Here is a 26,804-nt window from a genome sequence, read left to right on the forward strand (position 1 = left end):
TTTCCTTGCTCAGTGCAGCCAGCACTGCTGAGCCACCCAGACTCACAGCTCTGCACAGATGCCCAATGGGGCAGTGTGTGAGCCCAGCCCCATGAGCTGAAGGAAGCTGTGTTGCAATACCATTGGGAACCCACCTTAGATTTCTAAGTTTGATTTTAGGCGTGAAGCACATCACTCACTCTGTTGTGTTAAGGTGTTGGTAAGCCAAGTCACAGTAAACCCAGAGTAAACGAGCTGAGCCACTGTGTTACAGGTGTGCCCATAAACAAGGCAGGGGCTGCTCTGGTGGAGAATGTGATGCCTCAATATTATTCTGCCAGAGTAGGAGACAGAGGCTGCTTCTGAGCCAGCAGTCCTCAAAGTTGGGTTATTTATCTCATCCACATTTAAGAACTGTCATTCAGTTCTTCGTGATTTAAAGAAATAAAAATTAGAACAATTTACGGAAGAAAAATCTCCTAATAACCATGCTGAAGTCTTGCTGTAGATGTAGAAGTGGGATCACTGAGTTTGCTGAAAGAAATCACCAAGATCTCTCTGTGCAGCCACAGCAGTGAGAGCTGCAGTGCTGCAGACAGATTTTGGGCGTTTCACCAGCACTCAGGGCTGGCTTAGAGCTGGAACCTGCTGGGAATTTCGCTTATCCGCATGTCAGTTCAATGCTTCTGCGAGCGCAAAAATTTTCTCTCTCGCTAAAAGCTGCTCCTTGCATATTAAAAATGGCATAATGGAAGTAACACGGTAAATGCAGCGTGTGTAGGGGAGGACAGCTCGGATCCAAACACCACCGGACTGTAATTACTGGGCTGTCTTACACTAAAAAAAAAATTAAAAATCGCATGTGCAATTAATAATTGTTAATTTGTACAGGCTTTTTCAATCTGTTTCCCTGGCCAAACGCAGTTTCTCGGTGACGGTGGGGAACCTTGGCTTTTCCCTCCTGGAGTGTCCGGCCACGAAGGGGAGAACCGCGCTCCCTGTGGAAGCGGCACTCGGAACGCGCAGTAACCTCGCATCCCCTCCACACGCGGCAAAGTTGGGATGAAATAAACGAGTTACTCCCTTTAGCTCACTCGGCGCCTCCCTGGGCTCTTCACACCCAGTCGGGGCGGAGCGGGAGTGCCCGTCCCTCCCTCTGGGCCGTGTCCCGGTCCGGGAGGGCCGCGGTGCCCTCAGAGGAGGCGGGCGCGGGGCGCGGGGCGGGCCCGGGGGCCGGGCCTGGGCAGCGCGCCCAGGAGCCCAGCGGGCGGGGCCGATGTGAGGAGGTTCCTTGGGCTCTTCGGGGCGGCTTCTCTGGCTGCTGGTGCCCCGCGAGAGGGACGGCACCCGGCAGGCTCTGACGGCACCCGGCTGGTTCTGACGGCACCATGGGGCACCCGCGGCCGCGGGGGCCGGAGGTGGGTGCGGGCGGGCGCGGCCGCGGGGCTGCCCCGGAGCGGGCGCCCGGTCCGAGGCACTGCGGTGATTTCAGCGTCTGTTTTCAAGTGAATGCTTTGCCCGGGCTCTTTGCTGGGCAGAGTTTGTTGCGGGAAGGTGTTTGTTGTCTGTCGGACGCACTCGGGATGGTTTACGCGTTTTTTGTGCAGTGAAATGGGTGGGTTTGGGTCGCTGCGGTCTGCGCTGTGTCAGGGCAGGACCGCGGATTTGGGAAGCTCTGCGATGTGGTGAACTCCAGTGTCCCCGGCACTGGTGGAGCCGTGACCCTGCCACGTCCCTTCCGCACCCGCGGTTCTTGGGTCATGGGAAAGCCCTGAGTTACTAAAGGTGCTGACACAACCCGTTCTGCCTAGCTGCTGGGTGGGTTTCTTGCAGTGAAAGCCTTTTCTGCCTGTTGCTGGTTTTCTTTCTTTGGCGTGATGCTCTCTAGAAATCTTCAGCCCCAAGGTGCCTCTGGTCCGAGCTGGACCGTGGTTCAAGTCAGTGCAGCTCCGTTGGCTTTGGAAGCGGTCCCCGGGCTGAGCAGGCTCTCTGCACACAGAAGGACAATGCCCATTGTGTGCCCGGGTCTGGTGCTCCCCGCATCCCTCCTTTCAGTAAATCTGCACGGTGCCGCTCCAGTGAGACTGTCTGGGGACAGGCACCCGCAGTTGGACTGGGGGGATGAAGCTCTGCTGCTTTGGCACTGGTGGAAGGTGCTAAGTGTGGATGTCACGGCGAGGCCGGTGTGGCTGCTGGGACAAAAGCTCCCTGTTTGCCTACGGTATTGTGTTTCGAGCTGCGAGGGGTGGGAGCTCTCTTTCGAGTGTCTTTAATCGCTCAAGAATTCGTGTTTTCCCTCCCGTGCTGTCTCTACCATTTGAGAAGCGTGAGCTCATGCCAGAGGCTCGCAGGTAACCAGGGAACTTAATTTCCAACCCCCTCATGATGCTCACAGGAGTGTTAGCCCTGTGACTTGGGTCTCATGGCCAAATCCTGCCCAGCTTATCCAGAAGATGGAAAGTTCTGAGTTTGAGTCTGTGGGTTCCCCTTCCTCAGGGTCACTGCTCCCCTGTGATGCTGAGCACTCCCCAGCGATGCTGGGATCCCTGATCCTGGCTCAGGGGGTTGCTGCAGAGTTCTCCCCAAAGTTCCCCCCTGTGCACCTGCCCTTGCCTGCAGCTGAAAGAGGCCCTTCCTCGTGTCCTTCTGCCATGAGGTAGCACCAGGCCTATAAAATCAGATTTTCTGCAGTGGGAAGGTGTGTCTGGCCTCTCCCAGGCCTGGGGTGCAGCACGTGGGTGACATCCCACGGTGTCCCCATTGCCCATCATGGTGCCAGGCTTACTCGGTGGGATTCTGGGCCCTGGATCTGCCCTTCCCTCAGGCTTGGTCAGAGCTCCCCATGGGACAGGGCCAAGGTCAGAATCCCTCTGAAAAGACCTGTTAAAATTTACAGAGATTGCTGTGGACTGTGCTTCAGCTGATTGAATTAAAGTTTATTGAGAGGTACAGTGATTGAATTTGGTTTTGCCAAGATTTTACTTTCCTAAGTAAAGAATATTGAAGGGGTTCACTTACATACTCATTTGCATTTTTAGTTTTTTTCTTGATATATATCACATCATCCTTTTCAGGTTTATTGAAAATTAGTGTTGAGGCTCTGGTCTTCCTAGAAAAGATTCAATAACTTCAATTTTCCTGGAGGCCATGATGCTCTTCTTATTTTGAGAGGCTTGAACTCCCCCCAGAAAATGCTGTTGTTGACAGGTGTCTCCTGAGCTCTCACAGCTGATACCCAGTGTGCTGCTATCAGAATTGCATGCTCCTTGAACTGCTGAAGATGCTGTTTCACGTGTGTGAATGAAATTATAAGTACTAGGTAGGTGATTGTTGCTGGTGAAATTAATCTTTCACAAAGCAGGCTATAATCTCATGGCTCTCCTAGACATTTTTATGACTCTTTATAGTAATAAAGTGTAAAGGGTTGTGCCATTATGACATTGTTATTCCTGTAAATTGGGAAGTGCTCTTTAGACTGCAGGTGTGTCTATGGTGAAGGAGAAATGTTTTAAGGGAGTGGGTTCTATCTCCAGCAGTGATTTGAGAAATCTCTTACATGATTAAGTGAAATTTCAGCCAGCTGAACCTGGGTTTTACAGTTATTCCTTCTCTGAAAATGGATTTAAATCAGTTTATCAAACCTTCAGGGAAAAAAAATTCAGGGGAATGCACTTAAATGCTGGCACTACCACAAGTGTTATTCCTTTAAATGGCATAATAAGGAATATATCAGCTGCTAATGTTCATAGAGGCTTGTTGTTTTATCTTCTCTCTGTCTGTACCCTGTGAATACATCAAAGGGGAGACTCAGGGACTGAAACTGCTGGAGTTTTGCATTATGGTCTGTGAGGAGCAGCACCTTTCTGATGCCTTTGCTGCAAACAGGTGGTTCCTTAATTTCATTTTGGAACAGCTATTTTGCAGCAAATTATTTAAAATAATAAATAATAATAATAGTAGTGCTTTAGTGAGAATTAGTGTTGGCTGGTGGACCTAAATCTGTATATAGCAGAGCTGAAAAAGCAATTTGATTTTCTTCTGGAGTGTCGGCACCTGGTCTTGGCTAAGGGTGAGGAAGGAGGAGGGTGAGAGCAAACCTCTACATGCCTTTTCCTTCTATTGTCTGACTGGCAATTATTTGATGATGTGTTTTCAACTTGCTCTCACATGCCCTGTACCCTGGGAGCTCCTGCAGGGACTGAGATTTGGTCATGATCATTTGCCTGACAGGAGTTGTGGCTTTGTCTTTTTTTCTTTCCCTTCTCAAAACCTTGGCCAGCCTTTTTTGTTTTTTTGTTTTTTTGGTTTTTTTTTGCCAAAATAAGTGCTTTTCCAGTTCATATTTAGGTACTGCTTGCTGTGCTTCTTCTGCCCTCTGAGAGGTGGGATGTGTGTGCAGCCTGGCTTCTCTGCACCCACCTATGCAGGGCCAGATTCAGCTCCGCTGAGCTGCAGGATAGAGATAAATATGTAGCGTCAATTCAATTTATTGTTTGTTTTAGATACAAAAATAAGTTTCTAACTGATATTTAGCCAGGTGCACCTGCCCTGTCCCTCACTTCCATGGACTTGTGATCATCTGATACATGTACATACCAGCTCTGTGTGTGCAGACACCCTGGAAGGCAGAAAGTTGAGGAGGGACTGATGGAAAAAGCTCCATTTGCCAGGTTTTCTTTACAAAATATTTGCCATGTTGATCCCTCACCTGCCTGACACAGGGTGACCCGGGTGGCATCATGGTCCTTGTGAGGGACACTCCCCCTTACCCTGGCTCCTGTGCTGGGGGGAACAAACAGGAGTGAAGTGTGGTTTTGAAGATCATTAATTTTATATTTATATATATTTTTTACTTTAGAATTCAGAGTTTTCTCTGTTTCCCTGCAGTAGCAGTGGGAGCATCGTGTGCCATCACCACTGCCCCGAGCACTTTGCACATCCCTCGCTCCCCGTGCCCACACGCTGTGGTGGCATTTAGTGATTTCTGGATCCTTCAAGCATATCTACACCGAAACCTGGGGGTTTACATAACAAAGTGGGAGTGGGGCTTGTGTCTGTCAGACAGCTCCAGCCCCCAGGCACCCATCTGCTGGTGTGGGGAGAGGGGGAGAAGCCGTCTGGTGGCTGCTGCTCCCACACTGGAGAGCTGGGTCCCAAAGGAGCTGGGGTGGCACCAGGCAGAGAGGGAGACACACACCCCAGAAGGGAGGCCAGTTTTGTCTCAGAGAATCAAACCTTCTATTTAAAAACACTTGTGGCTTGCACAGGTCTAAATAGATACAGGTCAGGGCAATCTTGCTGGAAATGGGTCAGGGAAAGGGGATGGGGCAAGTGCCAGAGGATCTGCTGCAGCTGCAGTGAGTATGGTATCAGGTCAGCAAGGATGAGAGCCTGCCCAGGGCTTGTTGCCAAAACAAAATGTGGGGTTTTAATATCAAGGTAATTACCTGACATAGTCTTACTGGGCTCCTGTGCTTGCTTGGATGCCAGTAAAAGTGTCTGAGCATAGGGCTGGGTGGGAATAAACCCTGGCACTCAGGGTGTGCCCATCTGTGCCAGGTCTGCCCTGAAACTGGTGTTGGCTGTGTGTGGTGTTCATACTCTTTGGTTTTCTGTGATTTGTTTGCCCTTAAATCTTCCCTTTTGCTCCCTGGCGACACAGGGTGAACCGTGTTGGGCTCCATCAAATCAAATGGTGCTGCAGCTCCAGTAGGATCTGACAGCCAAGTAGCCAGTTTGCATAAGTTACCTTTGTGTCATAGCATTGTCCCTTCCTCCTCTATCCTGTTTTCTGTGGCAGAGGACGAATAGCTAAAATAAATGATCTACTGTCCTAAGGAACTCAGTATTTAGGGAGAAAGGCTGTAATAAAAAGGTGAATAGTGGTGGAGTGCACGTTTTTCAGTAAAGAGCAGTCCTCCACTGTTCACCCATGGAAAGTCTCTCTGGGAGAGGAGCTGCAGGGCTGAGGATAAGAAACCTGATCAGTATTGGCAGATTTACTTGGCAGAAGGAGACTCTTCTGTCTGGGTGGGGGAGTCCTGTGCACACTTTACTGACAGCAGCAAGTATTCTGAATATTCATGGTGTTGAGATCTATTTTCCTGGCTTGCACCTGCTGGTGAAGAAAGAATTCAAGTGCATTTCCTGGATTGCGTTTTCCTGGTCGGCCTGTGAGTGGGCCTGATTCCTGTTTTACGTTTTTCTTTCTGCTGGTGCAGTGAGCCCTCGTGTGCAGCCCCCCATGAGGGCTCTTTTTTGGTAGAGATAAGATAAACCTACTGAAAAAAACCCAGTGAGCTGGGGGCACTTTGCATCTTCTTCCCCAGGGCTGGGGAGGTGGTCCTGGCACAGAGGGTCCTCTCTTCTCTGGGCAAGTGTTGCAGAGCACAGAGACAAAAGGCAGTGCCAGGCAGACAATGTCCCACAGAGCAGGGCTCTGACAGCCTCTGTCCCAGCCTGTGCAAGTGGCTGATTCAGAGCCAGTTGCAGTTTCTGGTTGCCTGGCCATGCAAGAACCTGCTTCTTTTTCCCCTCCAGGATCTGCCAGTGCCGTGTCCTGGGGCTCTTCCTCACCACTGGCACTCGCTCATCGCTGAACCATTTCCTAGAAACTTCTCCCATTCTACCAGCCAGACTGCTGGCAGGATTTTATTAATCAGAAATACTCATTTCTTGTTCTTCCTGCCTGTCTCTGTCCCACCCAGAAAACACCCACTGGTGAGCACAGAGCTCACTGCACTGCCTTGACTCAGATGAACTTCTCTCACCATCAGCTGGGCTGACTCCTGCTTGAAGCCTCCAGGAAGCCCTCAGGCAGGGGGAAAATAAACCAGCAAGAGTAACTAATTGCACCTTTCAACACTTTCAGTAGCTGAGGTGTTGTGGCCATGGCAGGACCTCATAACTGTACCTCAGTACCTGGCTAAAGCCAACCCTGCTGTTGGGGCTTTTATTTATTTAAAAACTGTTCTGACTCCCAACCAGCTTTGCATGTGGCACACAAGAGTGGAACGATTGGGTGGTTTGCATTTATATTTTCCCTTTCAGTTCAAGTGAGGTGCAGTGACAAGATGCAGCTGACTTCACATGAAGAACTCAAATCTGCCTTACTTGTGGTTCTCTTGGGTGCACTGGGAAGCCCTGGTGGCTGCTGGGGTCTTCTAGGAAGCTCAGCTGTCCTTCTGTCACAGTGAAAGGCTGCTGAAACCATTTAGAGAGCAGGCAGTGCATCACAGTCTTTTCAGAAAGAAGTACTTTGTTTTCTCATTTCTCTTTTGCTATTTATGTAGTCCCTGTGAGATGTTCTGAAGTATATTTTTCCATGACTGAGGTTTCCTGCAAATTGATTTTTTTTTTGTGTGTGTGTGTCCCACCCAGTGTTAAGTCTTACCAAGAAAGAATAGTAGATGACTCATGGTGGCTTTGAAATCTCTGTGGTTAGACCTGATCCTGCAGAGTTTTGGCAGCAGTTATGGCAAGTGAGCCATTTTGTTCACCAGGAGAAAGATCTGGCATGATGGGAACTGCTGTCTGAGCCTATTTAGCCTTTTTTACTTCTCTCTCAAAACTATTGCGTTTCTTCCTGCCGAATAGATTTTTTTTTTTTGTACATGCAGAAAACTCTCTGCAAACACTTTTCTGGGCAGTGCTGCTCCAGAAGGTCATGGCAGCTGAAAGAAAAATAGTCTTTAATTTTTGCCTCATTGTGTGCTGAGGTCTGGAGGGTTAAGCTTGTAAGTCATAATATTAATGCTCTGATTTCCTCTAGGAATTTGTGGGAAAAATACTGTAAAGGAGTTTAAACAAAAGGAGAATGAACTGCAGAGTGTCTGCCTTGGCTAGACACCTGTGTTGCTTGTAAGATACTGGAGGTCTGGGTGGGAGAGAGGAGGCAGCTGAGGCTTGATTTGAGCTCTGAGATGAGCCTCATGTTTCCCTGCCTGCCATCACTGTTCTCCTGTGCAGGCTTGATGTTTCTCCCCTCTAGGAAAGTGGTTAAAAAAAATTTGTCCACAGCATCTATTTTGTTCTGCATTCAGCAAGCTGTCAGTATTGTCAATGTATGTAAATGAGATATTTTGCATATATTTGCAGGTGTTTAGTTGTATTTAAGAAAGAAACATAAGGGAGCTATTCTGTTCCTGCAAGTAACTGCTTCATAACAGACCATTTCTTATTAAATTTGCCTGGATTTGATCTCAGTTTGAAACCTCAGCCATCATTCCAGAATTGTTTGAGAAATCAGAACCCAATTACTGTAATTACTCATCCTTAATTCTGATGATGAATCAAACACTTCAAGGTATAGAAAAATTAACTTTTCACTGGCTTGAGTCTTGTTTCCTTGGTGCTGTTATGTTCCCATGTAGGGTGTCCATGGCTGGTTTGCAAAGCCACCTGGAACTCTCTGTGAAGTCCTGGGGACAGCATCACCTCTGCCCTCTAAGCTTGGTGTAATTCTCTTACAGTTACCTCTGGGACTTCCCCAAGCCAACTGTTTTCTTCTTGTAAACAACATTCACAAATATTTTTCTTAGCTGGCCACAGAGAAGGAAAATGCAGTTCTTGCCAGACCTTGGTGTTACTCTAAATCCACTGAAGAAGCTGTTTGGGGATTTCTGGGTGTGAAAGGGAGGCTGAGGGCTGATGTCTGCTCATGTTGGTGCTGGCTGAGCTGAGGAAAAGCAGCTGTTCTTGGAAACGTGGATCAGGAGCACACATGCACCCTCCTGTTGTCACCTCTGTCACCTGCTATTTTAGTTTTTTTGGGAATGATGCCTGATTGTACAACAGCCTTTTAGTGCTGGGTGTCCCAGCTCGATGGTGGGAGCCACTGAGCACTGCAGCTTTAAGAGTAGACTGGAAAATAACTGAAGTCAAATGAGGACAGAGACATCAAATTCTTGTGGAGCTTATCAGCCAGAATGCATCAAACACATTTAAAAGCGTTGCTAAATAAAACATTAAAAATCACTGGGGAGCTTCAGTTTGGAAAGGTGCAGAACCCAGGGTTGCAGGCAGGAGTACAGGAGCGTTTTGGGGTCTGCACCACATCATGGGGCTTTGCCCTTGTGGCTCCAGCCTGACAGTGACAGTGCTTTCAGGGTGGTGCAGGGCCCTGTTTGGGCTGGGGCAGCAGCAGGATTCTGGCTGAGGAGCAGAGAGGAGCTGGGACATCCCCTTGCTGGGACAGCCTGGTGACCCCAAGGTGCTGCAGTTCCTCTCACACCAATTTACCAGAGATGATCCCGTGCTTTGGTTTCTGGCAGTGTGTGCACAGCCAGCGAAAGCTTGGCACAGCTTCATGTTCAGCCTGAGCAGTCACAGGGTTCATTAATGCTGCCAGGAAGGATCAGTGTGGGCTGGCACCTGTGTGGACCTGCATGTGGGTCCCAGCCCTGCACCCTGCACTTGGAGCTGCCTCCAAGAGGGACAGAAACATCAGTAAAACTGTGGTGGTCACCCAGAAGTGGTTGTCCTCAAAGCTGGTGGTGTTTTGGGGAAGCCACCCTGGGAGATGAGCCTGTGCCTTGCACTCCCCAGGCAGGGGAGGGAGTTGGAGTTGGACTTGGCTGCTCACGTGGGAACATTGGAGTTCTGTGCTGTAGTGGGGACCACACGAACAGCAGGACTGTTTAGTGGGAGGGTTGCTTTCCTCCTCCATCATGGCCCTCTGCTCCTGCCAACTGTTTGGTTTTTCTTAAATGGAAATGATTTTAAAAGTTCCATTAGGGCAAACAAACTCCCAAAAGTCAAGACAATAGAAACAACATTTTATTAAAGTGCTAAACTTTTAACAAAACTATTAATAAAAATGTATGGTCTAAATCTGCTATTCCTTGTTGCTGTGATACCCACAGAAATTCCTCGTTTCTTTGAGCAGGTCACAAAAAAGGTCATCAAAATCACGTGTCTGTGGTTTCCTATGGAAAAAAGCAGAAGGAAAAAGAAAAGTCATGTGTCCCCTTAATGAGAACAGTTCAATCAGCAGCAGGGTGGCAGCAGGAGCAGGGACATTGACCTCCTGACACGTACCTGTGCTCTTTGCTGTGATCCAGAGCTGCTGCCAGGGGCCGGTGCCCGTGCAGGGCTGAGATCCTGTTGCAGTCACTGAATCCCTCCCGAGCACAGGCTGCAGTGCTTTCCCTGGAATTGGCTTGGCTGGTAGGAGATATGTGAAGGTCTGTGTTTGCATTTATCAGCTGCCACCTAACCCACTGTGGGAGGGATGGAGGTGTTGGGCTGCCTGCCAGCATGCCCGCTTGTCTCCGAGCTGCCGGAATTCCCTGCGGAAATGTGGCTTGGCAGGTGGCACTTGCTGGAGCACACGTGGCACTGGGAGATACCACAGTACTGTTGGGTGATGTACAGGACATCAGCCTGTAGATATCTATACATTTAGGTACCAAAAATACCTGCTGTATTTGTGTGGTGTGTTCAGCTGTGGATAAGAGCTGCAGCCATGAGTAGCATCCTGTGAGCACTATGGTGGTTGCTGTTATCCCTGATTTCATGGAGATGGCCACTCTAATAGTCCTGTGCATTGCACCATCACTTTGGCTAGCTCCTTGCTTTTAGGATTTTATATAAAGCTTTTGTGAGCTCTGTCTTGTGCCAAACTCTGTGTGTCTATCAGCACCCAGAAGCGCTGTATGCTTTTGCCTTCCTGCTGTTTGCAGCAGGCAGTTTTCCAATCCCCTCTTTTCCATCAGCCCAGGACTCTATTGACCACTGTTGCATCTTGGATGTGTGGTTTGGGGATGCTGAGATGGAGCTGATCCCCAAGGTGCTGTCACCTGGCTCCCTTTGCCTGCCTGCAGCTATAGTGCTGGTTTGTCTCTGGGGGTGAGTAACCAGGTTCCAGAGGCTCTGGGCATCCCCTGTCCTGGTTTTGGGGGCTGTTATGTGCACTGCTCCTGGGTTTAGGGCTGCAAGGTGTTTCCCATGGGCCACATCAGGGAATGCAGGTGGTGATCCCTGAAGGATGCACAGCCACACAGAGGTGTGAGTGCTGTGCTTAAACACTCTTGTCCGTGCCTGAGGAATCCAAACAAGGCGATGAATTAATATGTGCAGGGCCAGCCTTAATTATCAATAAATACCTAATGATTGGCTTCCTGGGGAGGCTGCACTTCCTGTGGCAGCCCAGGGAGCAGGGATGGTGCTGCTGGGCAGGAGGAGATGGAGCCAGAGCAGTCAGTACATCAGCATGAGATCAGATGCTGCCCATCCGAGGATGTTTGTGTTTTCCCTCTACTGTTCTGTAAAGCAAATGAAACGAGTCCTTGGGAGGTGCCTGACGCTTGGGCTGGGCCTGGGTGTGGGGACAAACCAGCATGGAGGGGCTTTCTGGCTGAAGCTGTGGGTTAGTCACCAGTGCCTTACCTCATCCTTTCCCTTAACCTGCCTGGCTTTTCTGTCCTTTTCTCCTACAGTGGGAGAAATGTGGGATGGGTGCTGCAGAGCCCTGTCCAGGGTCAGAACAGGCTCTGCCCATTGTGGAGAGTGCAGCAGGCACTTCCAAAGATGAACCTGCTGTTTCCAGCCTTGAAGCATCCTGTGCCCTGTTACAAACAGGCTGTGTGGGTTCCTGTGACTCTGCTGCTCCTGTGGGCAGGCTGGTGGCTTGGCAATAAACCTCACGTGGCAAGGACTGTGGAAATCAATAATGCAGAGCCAGGGAACTGTGCTGCAGGAAGTTCTAATTGGTTCCTGCTTTTAGAGGTGTTGCTATTAAATGTGGGCACTTTGTGGGGATAATTGTTTTGGAAACAGTATTTTAAAATGTTTTGGTTTTATCAGGATTGGGCTAAAGATAAGCAAATTAGGTCTGGATGATGTTTCAATGTGTCTATTGTTGATCTGGGTTTTTAACTTCTCTAGCTCCAGATCTTTCCAGGGTAGGAGCAATGCTTTGGTTCTTATTCAAGAGCTGTTTTGTATGTTTTAAAAAACAAACCCTAATCCTTTTGCACTGCCCCTGCAGTATGAGCATCCAGGAGGGCAGATTTTCAGGAGGCGTCTGCATTTGCTGTTGCTGGCTGTTGGCTCCTCTGGCTGTGTGTTTTCCATGTACTGAACTGAAGAACAGGATTAAGGCATTGCTGAGCATTTTTCAACCCTATTGTCTTTAAGTTTCATGGTTAGGGAATGTAACATGCTACCTACAAGAGCCCTGGGTTTTTGATTCAATATTGAGGGGAAGATAAAATCAGTGTGTCTGTTTTGCTTGGTGTGAGTATGGGGATTTTTCCTGGGCTGGAAAAGCAGGATGCTCTTTGCAGGTGCTGGCAGGGATCCTGAGCACAGGGACACTTCCTAACTGTGGAAGTGGAGGGCTGACCCCTGCCCAGGGCTGTAGAAGGAAGGTGTGCCAGGGCATAAATCTGGGGTGCTGACAAGCCCAGCTTCTCCTGGGGGAGGCAAATAACTCCTCAGAAATGGCTTTTATCAGGTGAGAGTATTTCTCCAACACAGAGTGGTCCAAAGATAATTTGAGGTTTAAAATGGGATGAATGAGGAAATATTTACATGCAAGAGAGTCACCACCACTAGACAGAGCAAAAAGCTGTTGAGGGCATGGTGCATGGGAATTCCTTGGAATTTCATTTGGGCTCTTGGTGCCCCTATTGCACCCAGGCTCCTGGCAGCAGCAGGAGGAGAGAGAGAATTCATGCTTTGATTCTTTGATTTTTTGTTTGTTTGTTTGTTTTCTGTTTATTGACCCCATTTCACTGCCCTGCTTTGGCCTGAGCCTGTCTGTTCTGCTCCAGGCAGCCTGGGAGGTTTTTGTGTGTTCCACCGTGGGCGCTGCCTGCAGGACAAAACCAAGTATGGGAACAGAGGTCACTTGTCACAGCCCTTGCCAAAAGGTCACTGTACTGGGAGAGATGTCATGAGAACAGCAATGAGATCATTTTCAGGGATTATAGAGTTTCTCACCGTAGGGATAAGAGTTGATACAGAGCACCAAACCCTGGGAGGGATTAGCAGGAAATGTCTGTTTTTCCTGGATGTATTTTCTCTTCTCTGCTTACCATTTTTTCCAAATTAAATTTTTCTGGGTTTCATAGCTCTTTGTGGTACTTTTCAGCATCAGAACATCATTAAGGAACTGTGATTGTCTGAGCTTGTTTCTGATCTGCCATGATACAGAATAAACTTAGGCTGACCATGTTTTAGGTAGTCTGTGCTATTACCAGCTGCATACATTTTCACATCAGGACGTCAGTGTCTTCAAACACAGAACTGTTCATGAATATTTACAAAAATATGTATTTTCTGCCTTCCAGTTTCCATGCCTTTAAAGCTGTGCTTTTGTTGTCCTGTGCAACAAGTAGAAAAAAATTTTCTTTAGTGAAGGCTGAGATGGTCATATGATCCCTGAAATAATAACTTGGGGTTAAAGCATAACCAAAATGGCAAAGAGCAAGTAGATACTGGGCTTGCAAAGTTGCAGGATGGAGCTACGGGTTTGCAATATATTCACAAGGGGTCAGGGATTAATATAGTTAATTTCTGATTTTTTAGTCATTGTCCCTGCAGTTGAAATCTTGGCTGATTCTTGGTAAAGTCACTATTTCCAGTGCATATATTTTATTAGTTCAAGAGGTGTGGGGCCTGTGTGCTGTGGGGACAGTCTGGGACAGAAGGCAGAGAGCTTAAGTGGTGCTTCAAGAGGAAGTAATTGATATGAGATTGGGCTGGACAAAAGGCAGTGCCAGCTGTATTTATAGGGTTTATAGTATGTAAAAATCTTCCAGTTTTTAATCATCTCCTTGTGTTTCCTTGTCTGTTCATTCTTTCCAAGGTTTTCCTTTACTGCTGAGTCTTTTCATTGTGTTTTCCCTCTTGCTACCTTTGCCCAGGCAGACTTTGAGCCGGATGAAGCTGGAGCAGCACCTTCCCCCTGTTCAAACACAGGCTGCCACTCCAGGTTTGGGGTGCAACTGTTCCCCTGCCTCCTGCAAGCCCTGGGGGCTCTGCAAATCCCTCCTCAGGCAATGCTTGCCTTTGCCATTAGATAGGGCTTTATCCCTAATCTCAGCAGTTAAACTAAAAGAGAGTAGGTTTAAATTAGATATTAGGAACAAATTCCTGCCTTTGAGGGTGCTGAGTCATTGGTTGCCCAGAGAAGCTGTGGATGCCCCATCCCTGGAAATGTTCAAGGCCAGGTTGGAAGGGGCTTGGAGCAATCTGGGATAATGGAAGATGTCCCTGCCTGTGGCTGGGGGTTAGAACTGGATGACCTTTAAGGTCCTTTCCAACCTAAACCGTTCTGTGATTCTAATTCAGAGCACTTCTCCCTTGTCCACCCTGCTCACAGCAACCTTCTGTAGGGTTGCAGTCTGCTGTGACATTTCTCTGCTTTCTCTCAGTATTGACACTGTTCTCACAGGTCAAATGCTTTAGGCCTGAGTTCTCCTGTGTTCTGCATCATCCCTTCCTTCCTGGCTCACAGGCAACAGTCCTGTTTGTTCATCTTGGCACAGGTTTTGCGTTTGTTCGGATTGCCGGTTCTTGACTCAGTCAGATCCTGGTTTTTCTCTTTGGTTGTTTGGGTTTATTTTCCTTTAAAAAACATGCTGCTTATTTTCTGTCTTTAATAGAAAATAGATTCAGCAACAGCTGAAAATGCAGCACTTATTTCTCAAAAGTTTTATCCTGTTATTTGCAGTCTGCTGCGATTTGCTGGTATTGCTTGAGTTGCGTGTCAGAGGTTCGTAATTCCCTTCTCTAGTCTGTCAGCAGTGTGAGCAGTGAGTGGCACTGGACAGACAGGGCCTTCTTGGTGCAGCCTGCCTAAAATCCTGGATGTCCATGTCTGGTGCCTATTTACACCCAGCCTGTTGCAGATTAGCCCAGGCATTCCTCAGCTTGCCCATGGGAATGCAGAGTGACCACATGGAAACTCTGCCCGAGAGGTTAAATAGCTCCTATGGAACAGGGCCCTGTAAGCAATTTGGCAAAGCTTTCAGAGGGGTGTGTATGTCCTGTCTTTCCAGCTGACCCCAGTGCCATCTGCCCTGCCCAGCGTTGGGTTTGCCCTGTGTCCTGTGGCTCTGCAGCAGCCAGCTGTGACAGAGAGCCTGGCCCCTGCCCAGGTTTGTGGGGCAAGTCACATTTTCCTTCTCAACCCCAAAATTCAGCTCTAATCTCTATGGCAGGAATCTTGCTGCTGGGACTGACTCAGGCCCACCTGAGTTTGGACCCTGCTTTATCGCAGGGTTTGTCTGTGCCAGCTGTGAAAACAGCTTTAGCTTTAAAAAAAAATAAATAATAAAATCCTGAGTTATGGAGCCCTGCTGCGGTCCCTTGGAAATAATCATTGCATACACTGGTTAATTGTTTATCCATTAACCAACTGTGTCAATTAATGTGACAAAGAACCCAGCTGTACCTGGCACAGTGGGGAGGAGAGGAGGAGGAGGAGGGAGGATGAGCATCTCCTCTCTCTGTTGGCTCCTCTCTGTTGCTCTTCCTGCAGCCCTGCTGATGTGGTTTTTGTCTGCTGGTTTCCTTCAAGTGTAATTGCTGGCATGGCATGTCCAGAGTGTGTTTGGGCTGGTGTTCTTTTTGACCATGGAAAACTTCTTTTGGAAAGGACATTAAGTTTCCATGAAGTAAAAGCATCATCTGATGGAGGGAAAAAATTGTTTTGTTTCTAAATGTGAATGTACACAGAAATACAAAGCAAGGTGCTACTTTATTTCCAGCTAGAAATACACAAAAAATTCTTTGCTTGAAGTGCTGAGTGGGAAATAGGATTTCAATGTAGGTATTAGTGCAGAGTGAGGCTCTGGGCTCCCTCCTGCCATCCCCAGGGTTATTTGGGAAAGCCTGGCAGCATGGCCTCCCTTGGGAATGCTGTTTATGTATGCCTGCTTTCCAGGGAGAAAATCAAACATCCAAAGCCAGTCTATATCAGGTGGAATGACTTCACTCCAAACAAATGAAAATGTACCTTCTTCTCACTGAATAATTGAAGTCCCCTGCAGTACTTTGTCAGAATGGGAAAAGTGTAAAGCTTCCAAGGGGGAGAGCTGGCTTTCCATGAAGTGGTGACAGGGGAGGTGTGGGACAGTGCCAGTGCCAAATTCCTGCTGCACAGAGAGTGCACGGGCTGGGTTGGATAACATCAGTGGGATGAGAACAGTTTGATGATTGAAACAAAATAAAATATAGTAATAATTGTAACAAAAGGGGAATAACACTGATAGAAACAAGTGAGGCACAGTTCAGCAATTGCTCACCACCCCCTGGCCAGTGCCCAGCCCCAGCAGCAGTTGGCACCCCCCAGCCAATTTCCCCAGCTGATATCCTGGGAATGGTGTCCTGTGGAATGGAATGGGATTTCCCTTTGGCCAGGTTGGGTCAGCTGTCCTGGCCATGCTGCCCCACAGCTTTTTGTGCACCTCCTCATTGTCAGAGCCTTGAAAACTGGGAAGTCCTTGAATTAGGGGAAGCAGAACTTAGCAACAACTCAAACATCAGTGTGTTATCAACATTCTTCTGGTCCTAAATCCAAAACACAACACTGTACCAGCTAATAATAAAATTAACTCTGTCCCAGCTGAAACCAGGACATTTCCCCAAAGTTCAGGGTATCACTGGGAAAGGTGGTACCCACCTGTGTGTTTGTATTTGAATTGTTCATGCAGGTCTCTTGAAGTGACCTGGGGGCCCAGTGATCCCCTGGTCTGGTCCTAAAACCTTCTGTGCCCTGGTGGCTTTCCCCGCCACTGGTGGAATGTGACAGAGCTACCCAGGCCCTTGGAGCCCTCAATCCCAAGATGAAACTGTTGCTTCTACTTTTACTTTGGTATGAGAGAAGAGATTGACCCAGTTTTTTTGATTCAAGTTCGTGTGCAAATGGATTTTTTTTTTCTGAAGGCAGCTGCTTCTAACGTGTTTTTAGGCATACATGGTATCAGCCTTGTGTAGTAATGAAATAATGGACTTGTTTCAAGAGGAAACAATAATAAAGAATGCTCTTTCAAAAGCAGCTAAATACATGATTTATTAAAATGTGAAATTATTTCCAAGTTACAGCATACCCAGCTCTTGTTGTGGAGCTCACACAAGAATAATTGCATAGTGTTCTTTGCAGAACTTAACATCAGAAATGTCACACTTCTTTGGAAAAATCATTCTTTAACACAATGTAAGAGCTTCCACAAGGATAAATGGGCATCCTTGTATTGACTTCTGTAAAATGTTGCCAGTTTGTCCCAACCATATTTTTTCAGGGTAGCTGTGACATTTATTGCAGAGCAGGACAAAGATTGAAGGGACTTTTTATCATCATTAGGGCGATGCTCAGGAGGAAGCTGGAGCCTGGCTGTGTGCAAGGACCAGCAGCCAGCTCCACAGCCCCATGGTGAGATGCAGAGCCTAGAGGAGGAAGAGGAAGAGGGTTTGCAAATATTCACAAGCAGGAAAGGCTTGTGCTGGTGTCAGTGGCCATGCCTCATATATCGATTTACTTTTGTTTCCTTATTATTTTTGGCTTCTTCCTTCCCTATTTTTCTTGTGACTCAGGCTCCTGGAATGGATGGGTGGGAATAAAGTTGGGAAGTGCTGTAGCCACCAGTGCCCAAACACTTCTGAGTGCCAGTGCCTGAGTGCCCTGAGTGGGCTGCAGCCTTTTCCCTGGCTGTGTCCCCATCACTAAGGGACAGTGGGCTGGTCCCCTGCAGCCACCTGGGATGTTGGAGGGGTGAGCACAGAAGAAGCGGGATCCAGCTTGTTGATCCCAGGTTTTTTGTGCGGATCAGGATACTCCTGACCCTGGAGAGGAACCTTTAGAGCTGTAACTTTGGAGCCTGCTGAGAGGATGGAGCCGTGGGAGAGCACGAGGCACGCAGACACCACAGGCAGTTGTGTAAGGAGCATAGAAATAGAGGAAATCTTAATAATGCTGGGAGTTTTTAGCACTGTTTCACTCAAAGGAAGAACATGTAGCAAAAACTCCTACTGATTTTCTGAGTGAGCTTTTCCTTCATGTAGCCTGACCTGGGAAACGCTGCACCAGGTGAATTAAATCTGGGATTTGACCAGCCAGTGATATAGCTCAATATTTGCTATTGGGTGTGTAGGGTGGGATAGTTGGGAAGAATGTGGGTAAGGGGATGGAAGGAAGATGTGTCCATGCATCTCCAGTGGTTTCCTTCAGCCCTGTGTTGCAGAGAAGGTGCTGACAGCTCTGCTCTCTCTCTGCAGCGCCCCGCGGCTCCTGAGCGCAGGCCCCTGAGATGTCTCTGAGAGCAGAAAGCCATGCAGCCACATCCACGCTGAAGAAGCTCGCTGCAGACATGAGCAACATCATCGAGAGCCTGGACACCAGGGAGCTCCATGTGGAGGGGGAGGAGGTGGACGCGGAGGTGCTCACTGACCCCAAAGGCACCGGTGAGTCAACACCCCTGTGTCCTCATCCCATGTCCTGCCTGGCTTTTATCAATCTGTTGGCAGGGAGGCTACAGCCTCAGTGGTTTTACCAAGCCCAGCATTGACCCTGATTTAGAACCTGAAGGCTCTTAATACTTGAGCTTCTCAAGTCAAGTCCTTCTGTGTAACCTTGTCTTCGAGCTCTCTTTAATAAAAATTGCTCTCTTTTGCTGGAATTAATGCTGTATAAATGCTCCCATGTTAAAGCATTGCTGTCTGCTGCCTTTCATGCCCTGTTACAAGGCTGTTGAGCTAACAGATCTGTGGGTTTGTGCTCCTTGCAGTGTGCATTCCCTTCTCTGCCATCTACCACACCCATGGCTTCAAGGAGCCGGGCACGCAGACGTACCTCTCGGGATGTCCTGTCCGAGTGCGTGTGCTGGAAGTTGAACGATTTACTTCCACTAAGAAGGTCAGAACTTCACAGATTTTGTTTGATTTCTGTAGAACTCTGTTTAAAATGCTGCCTTAATTTTGTGCTTGCTTGTTCATGGGCTGAGGAAGCAGCAATGCCTGTGTCTCAGAAAATGCTTAGGAGAGAAGGTTGTCTGTCTATTTATAAAACCTAATAAAGCAGAACAAGAAATTGTGAGACACAATAATCCTTAAGTAAAGCTGAATAAAGGCTCTTTAGATGAGCAGCTGCAGGAAAATGGCTTATTTCAAAACTTGCATGCCATGTGGTGATGTTCTCCCCTGCAGGTACCAAGCCCCAATGTTTATACCATCGAGCTGACCCATGGAGAGTTTGTCTGGCACGTGAAAAGGAAGTTCAAGCACTTCCAGGAGTTTCACAGGGAGCTGCTGAGGTACAAAGCCTTCGTGCGCATCCCTATCCCCACCAGGAGGTGAGTGCGGACACAGCTCTGGGGGGTGTGATCTGTTAACTTAATGTGTTATCTATTTGGCTTCACTGGTCCTATTTGCTTTGCTGTAAGGAGGAAAGGGCAGAAGAATTCAGTCTCCATGAATATTTAGGAGCTATGATAAAAATATTTAATCTATGTGTTCAGCAGCCGTAATCTAAGTGATGCAAATATCTCTCTGCTGACGCAGGAAACGTCTCCTGGGTCATCAGCTTTTGAGCTGGATTTACCTTGAACTTGGGGAAGGGTTATGATAATGCTAATGGAAATTGCTGGAGCTTTGTGGCTTTCTGACAGTGTGGGCAGGATGTGGGATGCATGGGGGTCCCTGGCCAGGCTGGCCTTGGTGCTTGGGATAGCTGGAAATAGAAGAGGAAAGGGAAAAGTGTGAAGAGAAGTGATGTAGGTGAGTGAACACTTTTTGTGGCAGACAAATGTTAGAATATGGTAGGAAAGGTAAAATTATGAGGGGTTAAGAGCTGGAGGAACATAATGCCCTAAAAACAGGATGTAGACTCCGTTTCCTTATGAGACCAAAAGCTGACCCTCATGAATCAAACTAATACTTCTGTGTTGTGTTTTAGTTTGTAAGACACTTGAAGCACGCTGACTTCTCGGATAGAAAAAATAAAGGCATTGCAGCAGAAGGGTTATTTATTGAGGCATACAGACACTTGCAGCACTGAGACTTGATGTTGGGGTGTGTTTTTCCTTGCAGTCACACAGTGAGAAGACAATCTATCAAAAGGGGAGAGCCGAGGCAGATGCCGAGTCTGCCGCACACCGCAGAGAGCACGGTGCGGGAGGAGCACTTCTCCAGCAGGAGGGTAAGAGCCACCTCCCTATGGGGCCAGAGGGATGCTCTGAGGTGCAGAGAAGCCTGGCAGGTAGCTTGCAAAGCCACACACCATCAACACCCTTGTTTGGTATCAATACAGTATTTTTCTTGACAAAGTTTGGCTGTGACAAGTCCAGCTTTAATGCCAAATTCTCTGCTGCACAATGATGAGGGTGCTGCTCCTGGGGCTCATGTGGGCAGAGCTTCCCTCTGCAGTTGAGGAACACCGTGATGCTGGGAGTGGTGGTTCCCCTCCTCCCACCTGCTCTGATTTAAAGATAGACAAGGCAGTTTTCAGAGTCAAGTTGCGTGATGAAGGCAGCCCCGTGGCCATCAAAATCTGAGAGATTTCAGTGCCATCCCCCTCTGAAAGAGGAGATGACAGCCAGGCTATTGATGCTGAAGTGGGTAATTTTAGCCCAGGCACACGTGTTCTGTGTAACTTCATCAGATGTTAACAGATGGGCCCTTCCATGGAGAGGGTGGATGTCTTCCTACCTCTTCATTGCAGCTTTGCTGCTCACAAGTTAAAAACTCCATGTTTGTTCAGGCTGTGCTTATCGTTTTCTTTCTGCTGCTCCCTCCCTCCCTCCTTCCCTCCCTCCCTGAAGTGCCACTGGAACTTCAAGGCCCAGAGGATTAAAGGATTGTGCCTTGTGGCTGTGCCATGCAGAAACCCTGCTGTTCACAGCTTCTCTGATGTGTGGGAAGTTTGAGGAGAGAGATGTGGGTTTAAAAGAGGAAGAAAACTGTTGTATAGATGCTTTTTATTTTTTTAGCCCATGTTTCCTTTCAGTTTGCTTTGTGTACTGTAGGACTGTGCCCAGTTTCCCATTCCCAGACAGTCCAATTTTTTCTTCTCCCTTTTATCATGAGGATGGTAAGAGATTACTTCTCCCATAATGGTTTCTTCTCTTCTCCCTTCCTGGCTGGGAGGGCAGGCCCAGCCACTGCTCTCTCTGTGTCCTTGGGACAGCACAGCATGGTCCCTGTGTCACTTGCCCTGTGAACCTTTTGTTTTGGTTAAACAGGCTCTCTCAATGCCTCTGAGCCTGTTTTCTCACAAAGCTGATTCCTGTGGGCCAGAAACAATGGGGACTGATTTGGTATTTAAAATTGTTCTGAAACTTTAGCTCAGTCACAAAAGTTTACCTCCAAGGTGACCCTGCCACGGAGCAGGTCTGCTGGTGGAAGGTGCAAACACAGGACTATGAACAGTAAACAACCTGTTTATGGCCAACTGTTTATGGTGCTGAGCTATGATATCCTGTGAGCTCATAATAATGGATTTATTTATCCATTCAAACTGAAAAGTGGGTCTGATTTCTTGATTGCTTCCTAATTCCAGACAGTTGGGTTACAGGAATTTTCAAGAAAAACCTCCACATCCTATCTAAAGTTTCAACATTTTAATTGTAGAAACAGCTGGAGGATTACTTGACAAATATCCTGAAAATGCCAATGTACAGGAACTACCATGGAACAGTAAGTAGAAATTACTTTGCTTAAGTGTCTAAAGAATATTCCCTTTACAAATGCTGAATTCATTGGAAGCAAACATGCAGCTTCTGCAAGAAACATTTTACAGCTGTTTTGTGAGCATTTTGGCTTAGCTGATTTCTCCAACACAGATGTAATATGATTAAAACCAAAGGAATGACTCAGTGGTTGCTGGTATAGCACAGTGATAACCTGCTCAAGCTGGTTCAGTCCAGACAGCTGGCTGTACATGTATGATGTGGTGAGATTGTGTTTAATTCTGCAGACTGTGTAAGATAAGTTACAGTTCTAAATACTTAAAAAATTGGAATCCAAACCATATTTGTATTTGCTCCTTCAGTCTGGGCTTTGTGGGTGGTTCTGGGTGCAGATTTGTCTCGGGTTTCTATTCTGTGCAGTTTCCCTGGACATTAGTGGTGTTGAGTTTGTGTGTGTGGGATACCCAGAGAGGTGAGTGTTTTGTCAGTTCCAAAGGCTTATTTAAAGTTGGCTTATTTCCCCAAGTCAACACTGTTTGAAATGAGGAGAGATGTCAAATCCAGCTTCAGGCCTATTTTAAGCAAAAATATTTCTTTCGAAATTCATCCTCGACTGTTTCTTCAGAAGTCCTCACCTGTCAGCTGCAGCTGTGACATCTCTTGGGGATGGTAATTTATTTCCCCTTTTTTTGGCTGCATAATGACTGTGTTACTTCATCTTTTGTGTTACCAGCAGAATCTGATGCACGCACTGAGTAGCTGCCAAGTTTGGTGACATTTCTGAGCACAGAGTGATAGCTGGGAACACCTGGTTTTCAAACAAGCCAAAAATACAGACTGAACTTTGGGTTTCTGCAGCAGCCACTTCTCTTCCACTTTGGCTGTTGTTAGAAATTCTTCTATTTTGCAGGATTTCCGTTATGTAGAGATGTTGGGCAGCTCATAGCTGGATGTTGTGTATAAAAACTTGAAAACCGTGCGTGCTCTATTGCAGAGCTCAGTGTTGAGCGCTGCTTAGTCCATAGGACAAAGGGCCCATTGGGGTTGGCCATTGCTCTCTGGATGGCAAGAAATCTTCAGGCTGAGGCTGAGGAAGCTGCATTCCTTAGAGTGCTTCTTTAGGGGACAGGCTGTGGAGCTTAATTCCAAAGCACTAAAGAGCTGCTTGTGGAAAAGAGTCATCTTTTGTTCTAGAAGCAGGATTGGGATAACTTGGCAATTTTGATCAGTAGCATATGCAGAGCGGGGGAGAGTTATTTTACAGTGTGGATCCATCTTGTCACTTTTAGGCAGGCGTTGCCTTTTTGAAATATTTTGGAACGTTTCTGCTCCTATGAGAACGTGGGTGATGCTTTGGCCAGGCTGTGGTTCGAGACAAGGCTGCACGGTGGGGGCTGGGAGAGGAGATGGGCCAGCCCTGCCTTCCCAGCAGCTGTGGGGTGCTCCCTCCTGGGCTGAATCGCCCTTCTGTCCCCAGCCCCTGGAGCCAGATGTCCCTTTTGCACATCAATTCTCAGTTTATTGTTGGCTTTCATTGCATTTGAACTCAGAGAAGTGTTCAGGGAGGATTTGCTGCCCGTGGTAGCGGCGCGGGTCCTGCAGGCGATGCTGGAAGAAAGCACAGGGAAGGAAGTGCTTCCTTTAAAACAGCACCCAAACCACCCCCACCATTCTCAGAGGAGACTAAAGTGGAGATTTCTGGCACTTTCCCTGGAACTGTGTTTGTCCTCCTGAGAACAAAATGAGGGCTTTGCTCTTCCTGTGGTTGAGAAGCCTTTTGCTCCGATGCTGACAAATGCTGTAACTGTCTTAATCTTGGAGCACATTTGGACTTCTTTGTGTTCCTCTCATCAAATCCATGCACTGAGGACTTTTTTAAAATCAGGAACTCAGTTAAATCAGGCATGGAGTTGCAAAGGCAAGCTGAGACCTGCCTGGAGTGTAACCCTTGGTCATTGCGAAGGGCCTGCTTGGGTCAGGAGCATCTCTGAGGAGAGGTTTTTTACATCTGAGCTGCACAATTTAATGAATTTGCTTTTTTACTTGTTTTATTTTGCTTTTGTGGTTAATTTATTATTTGCCAGTGAGAGCAAAGTGCTTTTTACATTGTCTGGAGGATGTGCCATGCACTAAGACAGTCAAGCCTGCAAGTCAGGCTTGTGGTTTTGCCTGAAGACCTGAAGTCACTGGTTGGGTTAAGGATCAGGTCCACAGTGACTACATGGCGTTGGAGAGGTTGTACATCATCTAGCTTTTTATATTTAATATTTTAAAAATTATTTATGTGATTAAATCTCATGTCTTCTTCTTCCTTCCAAAACCTTTCTTATAGTACTTTGGGGCTGAAGTGCTTTAAGACAATTACTGTTGTGGGAATCTCAGTGTGTTAATTGTTCACACTTCTTTTTCTGAAAATTGGAAATCAGAGGAATATAGCCTCAAAATGTTGTGGCTTAATTGGATTCAGTTTAAAAATTTTAGTAATTGGATCTTTGCATTATTTTTGTGCAAGCTCCCATACTTGCAAAAGGAAAAGTAAGATTTGATTGGATTGTGTGTATGTGTGTAATGTTTTGCATGAACTTTAGAGAGAGAGTAAAAACCTCATCTTAATTAGCAACAGCTGAGAAGTGAGAGAGGCTACTACTTTGCCTCTGATGCAGTTGCAGATCCTTTGCTTGGATCTTTGTGGAGGTCCCCACCCAACCCATCAATATTTCAAGCTATTACACTTGAAATGCAGCACGTTTAGGGCTTTTTTTAATGTTCACTTTATATAAGCAATTTTTTTTTTGTGTAAGAAATTGTGCTGAACAATATCATTCTGGAGAATGTGTAATTCCATGTGATTGCTAGTGACCAGTGCTAATCAGCTTTTGATGCATTTCTGAACCCACTAAATAAAGAACAAGGGTCAAAGTGAAAAAAAATGCAGCATGGAGAGGCTGAATCCTTTCTGAAATGAAGATGCTCTGTGAAATTTTGACTTACATAAATCATGCATGCCCCACATTGCTGGCAGGACGGGATGGTTTGAACACCTTGCAGCTGGTTCTCCACCTTCCACAGCCTGTCCTGCAGCCCATCACTGCTGTCTGGCACAACAGTGTCACTGAAGCTGCATTCTCCTGGCCATACCTCATAGCACAGCCATCCTGCTGCGGGTCTGTCTGAAACCAGAGTGGGATGCCAGATCCCAGGGAGGCAGCTGGGCAGCGCAGGAATGCTGATGTGACCGAGATGAAAGCTCCTGCCTGCCTCTCCCAGCCTCTCTGTGAACGATGAGCACCTCAGATGAGACACTGTGACAGTAAAAATAGCTAATTGGAACAATTAATCATTCCATCAGATGTTTTGCACTGCACTGGGGAATTTTCCTTCTAACTGCAGGAATTTATTTAACTTTTTTTTTTTTTTTTACAAACCAACGCTTGATCAATGTGTTGGATGGGCTCCTGTCACTGCTGTTCCAGAGACTGCTTGGCTGAAGAGGAGGTGGCTGTGCTGCCAGACAATCTTTGTTTCTCTTTTATGTAGTGGTAGTTCTGTTTCTGCAAATAATTTTTCCTCTTGGTTTTTCTTTTTGCTTCTTTGAGGACAATTATTTCTCTGCATGCAGTGCTCCTCAAATTCCTACCAGCTTTCTGGTTCCAGCCAGCATTTTCAAAGGGTTTTGACATTTCTATGCTTTTTGTGTGTGTGTGCCCACTGTGAGAGACATGTCTGGCTTTCTGATTTGTCTGATATGAAAGGCCATGAAGTTAAAATGGGATCCAGACAAAGAACTGGCCTGAGAATTTGCTTGGGACCTCTGATAAGGGCTTGTAGGATACACTGGATTTTTTCAGGCACTTCCCACCCTGCTCTGAGTGTTGCTGCAGAAACAGCTGAAACATTCATTGGTCACACCTGGTGCTTTTCCAGAACACTTTGGGAGAGCAGAGAGAGCAAGATGGTTGGTAAAATAACATGGAATGACTTGTTCTAACCACTTGCTGAAAACAGGCTGAAATCCCCCTAAAATCAAAGCATTAGAATTGACTCAGCTGAGGAGAGGTTACTTTATGTCCTTGAGATACTCAGAAGAAAGCAGTTGTATATTTTGTTCTTCTTCATGGCTTTGGCTGATATGAGAAGTTTGGGAAGATCCCAGGAGCAGCTGAGCTTGAGGAGATGGAAGGATCTTCAGTTCTACTGCTGTTTTCTGGGAAAAAATGATGGTATTGGGAAGGGAGCCTGTGCTAACCTCATTGTAATGGCAAGACAGACTTAGACCCCAAATTTACTGATACTTTTTGTTATACTTAGTGTCTGAAAATGTCTTTGAGACTTAGGGGTCCAAAATTGGATTTTGCTGATGAGGACCCTGAGGCTGGTTTGCCAAAGAGATGACAGTGGCCCTTTCCTTGAGAAGAAAAAACCTTTCCTTGGAGTTGCTGTAGGTATGGGTGGACATATCCTGAAGCTGGTACTGAGGCTGCCTCCTGTCCCCACTGCAATCAGGAGCATGGGCTGCAGCCCCAGCAGGGTTCATTGCCAAAATGTGCTGTTAGAAGTTCCCTCTGCCTGGCCAAGGGGACAGTGACACCTGCCCTGATCACCCTTCTGCACTTGGCCACCTTGCTGTGCCAATAAATTAGAAGTGCCTGGGTGCAGACAGGGTTCTGCTGTGTGACCTCTTTGCAGAGCTGTGCCTGCCCCAGCCCTGTCCTGCACAGGACACCCTGGGAGAATGTTTCTCCCTGCTAAAGGGGCCCAGGGCTAATAACCAGCAGACTGCCAGGAATGTCCTGCTGTGCCAAGAAAAGCCTGCTCAGTTGAAATTGCCCAGTGTCCTATTTTTAGAGGTGAATGTAATCGTGCTGAGCTTTCTCACCAGCTTTGCTCACTGTTATGTTCCTGCAATCCCTGCTGAAGCAGGAGGAGCCATTAGGAGGCAGGTTCCTGGACTTTGGGATTTGAACTTGCTCTCCTCCTGCCCCACTGTGGTTTTCCTGTGGAATTTTGGTTTTGGAGCCAGTTGGCAGTGATGTGTGTCCAGCACTGCCCTGCTGCAGTGGCCTTGGAGGATGCTTGTGGGTTGTGGGGCTGAACCCTTCTGTGGTGTCTCCATGGGGTAGGGGACTTAAAGGGTTCTCCTTGCTATGGAGTGTCCTCATTTCCTTTGCAATATTTATTTGAGGGTCCCTGGAG

At 47.3% G+C, this 26,804-nt stretch overlaps 1 protein-coding gene across 2 annotated transcripts in view; it reads left to right on the forward strand.

Moving 5' to 3' along the window:
* Nucleotides 1-1,206: 1,206 nt before the first annotated feature.
* The window catches only part of PLD1 (phospholipase D1), a 62,414-nt gene continuing 36,816 nt past the window's right edge, over nucleotides 1,207-26,804 (forward strand). Inside the window, exons 1-6 of one of the 2 annotated variants that reach the window (XM_074547440.1) lie at nucleotides 1,207-1,397; nucleotides 18,205-18,390; nucleotides 18,714-18,841; nucleotides 19,132-19,277; nucleotides 20,014-20,122; nucleotides 21,553-21,618. In XM_074547440.1, the coding sequence (XP_074403541.1) occupies nucleotides 18,237-18,390; nucleotides 18,714-18,841; nucleotides 19,132-19,277; nucleotides 20,014-20,122; nucleotides 21,553-21,618 (603 nt within the window). In that variant the 5' untranslated portion in view covers nucleotides 1,207-1,397; nucleotides 18,205-18,236. The remainder of the gene's footprint in view (nucleotides 1,398-18,204; nucleotides 18,391-18,713; nucleotides 18,842-19,131; nucleotides 19,278-20,013; nucleotides 20,123-21,552; nucleotides 21,619-26,804) is intronic. The other variant, XM_074547441.1, reaches the window with a different exon arrangement.

Source organism: Zonotrichia albicollis, chromosome 9 (assembly GCF_047830755.1).
Source record: "Zonotrichia albicollis isolate bZonAlb1 chromosome 9, bZonAlb1.hap1, whole genome shotgun sequence".
Lineage (NCBI taxonomy): Eukaryota > Metazoa > Chordata > Aves > Passeriformes > Passerellidae > Zonotrichia > Zonotrichia albicollis.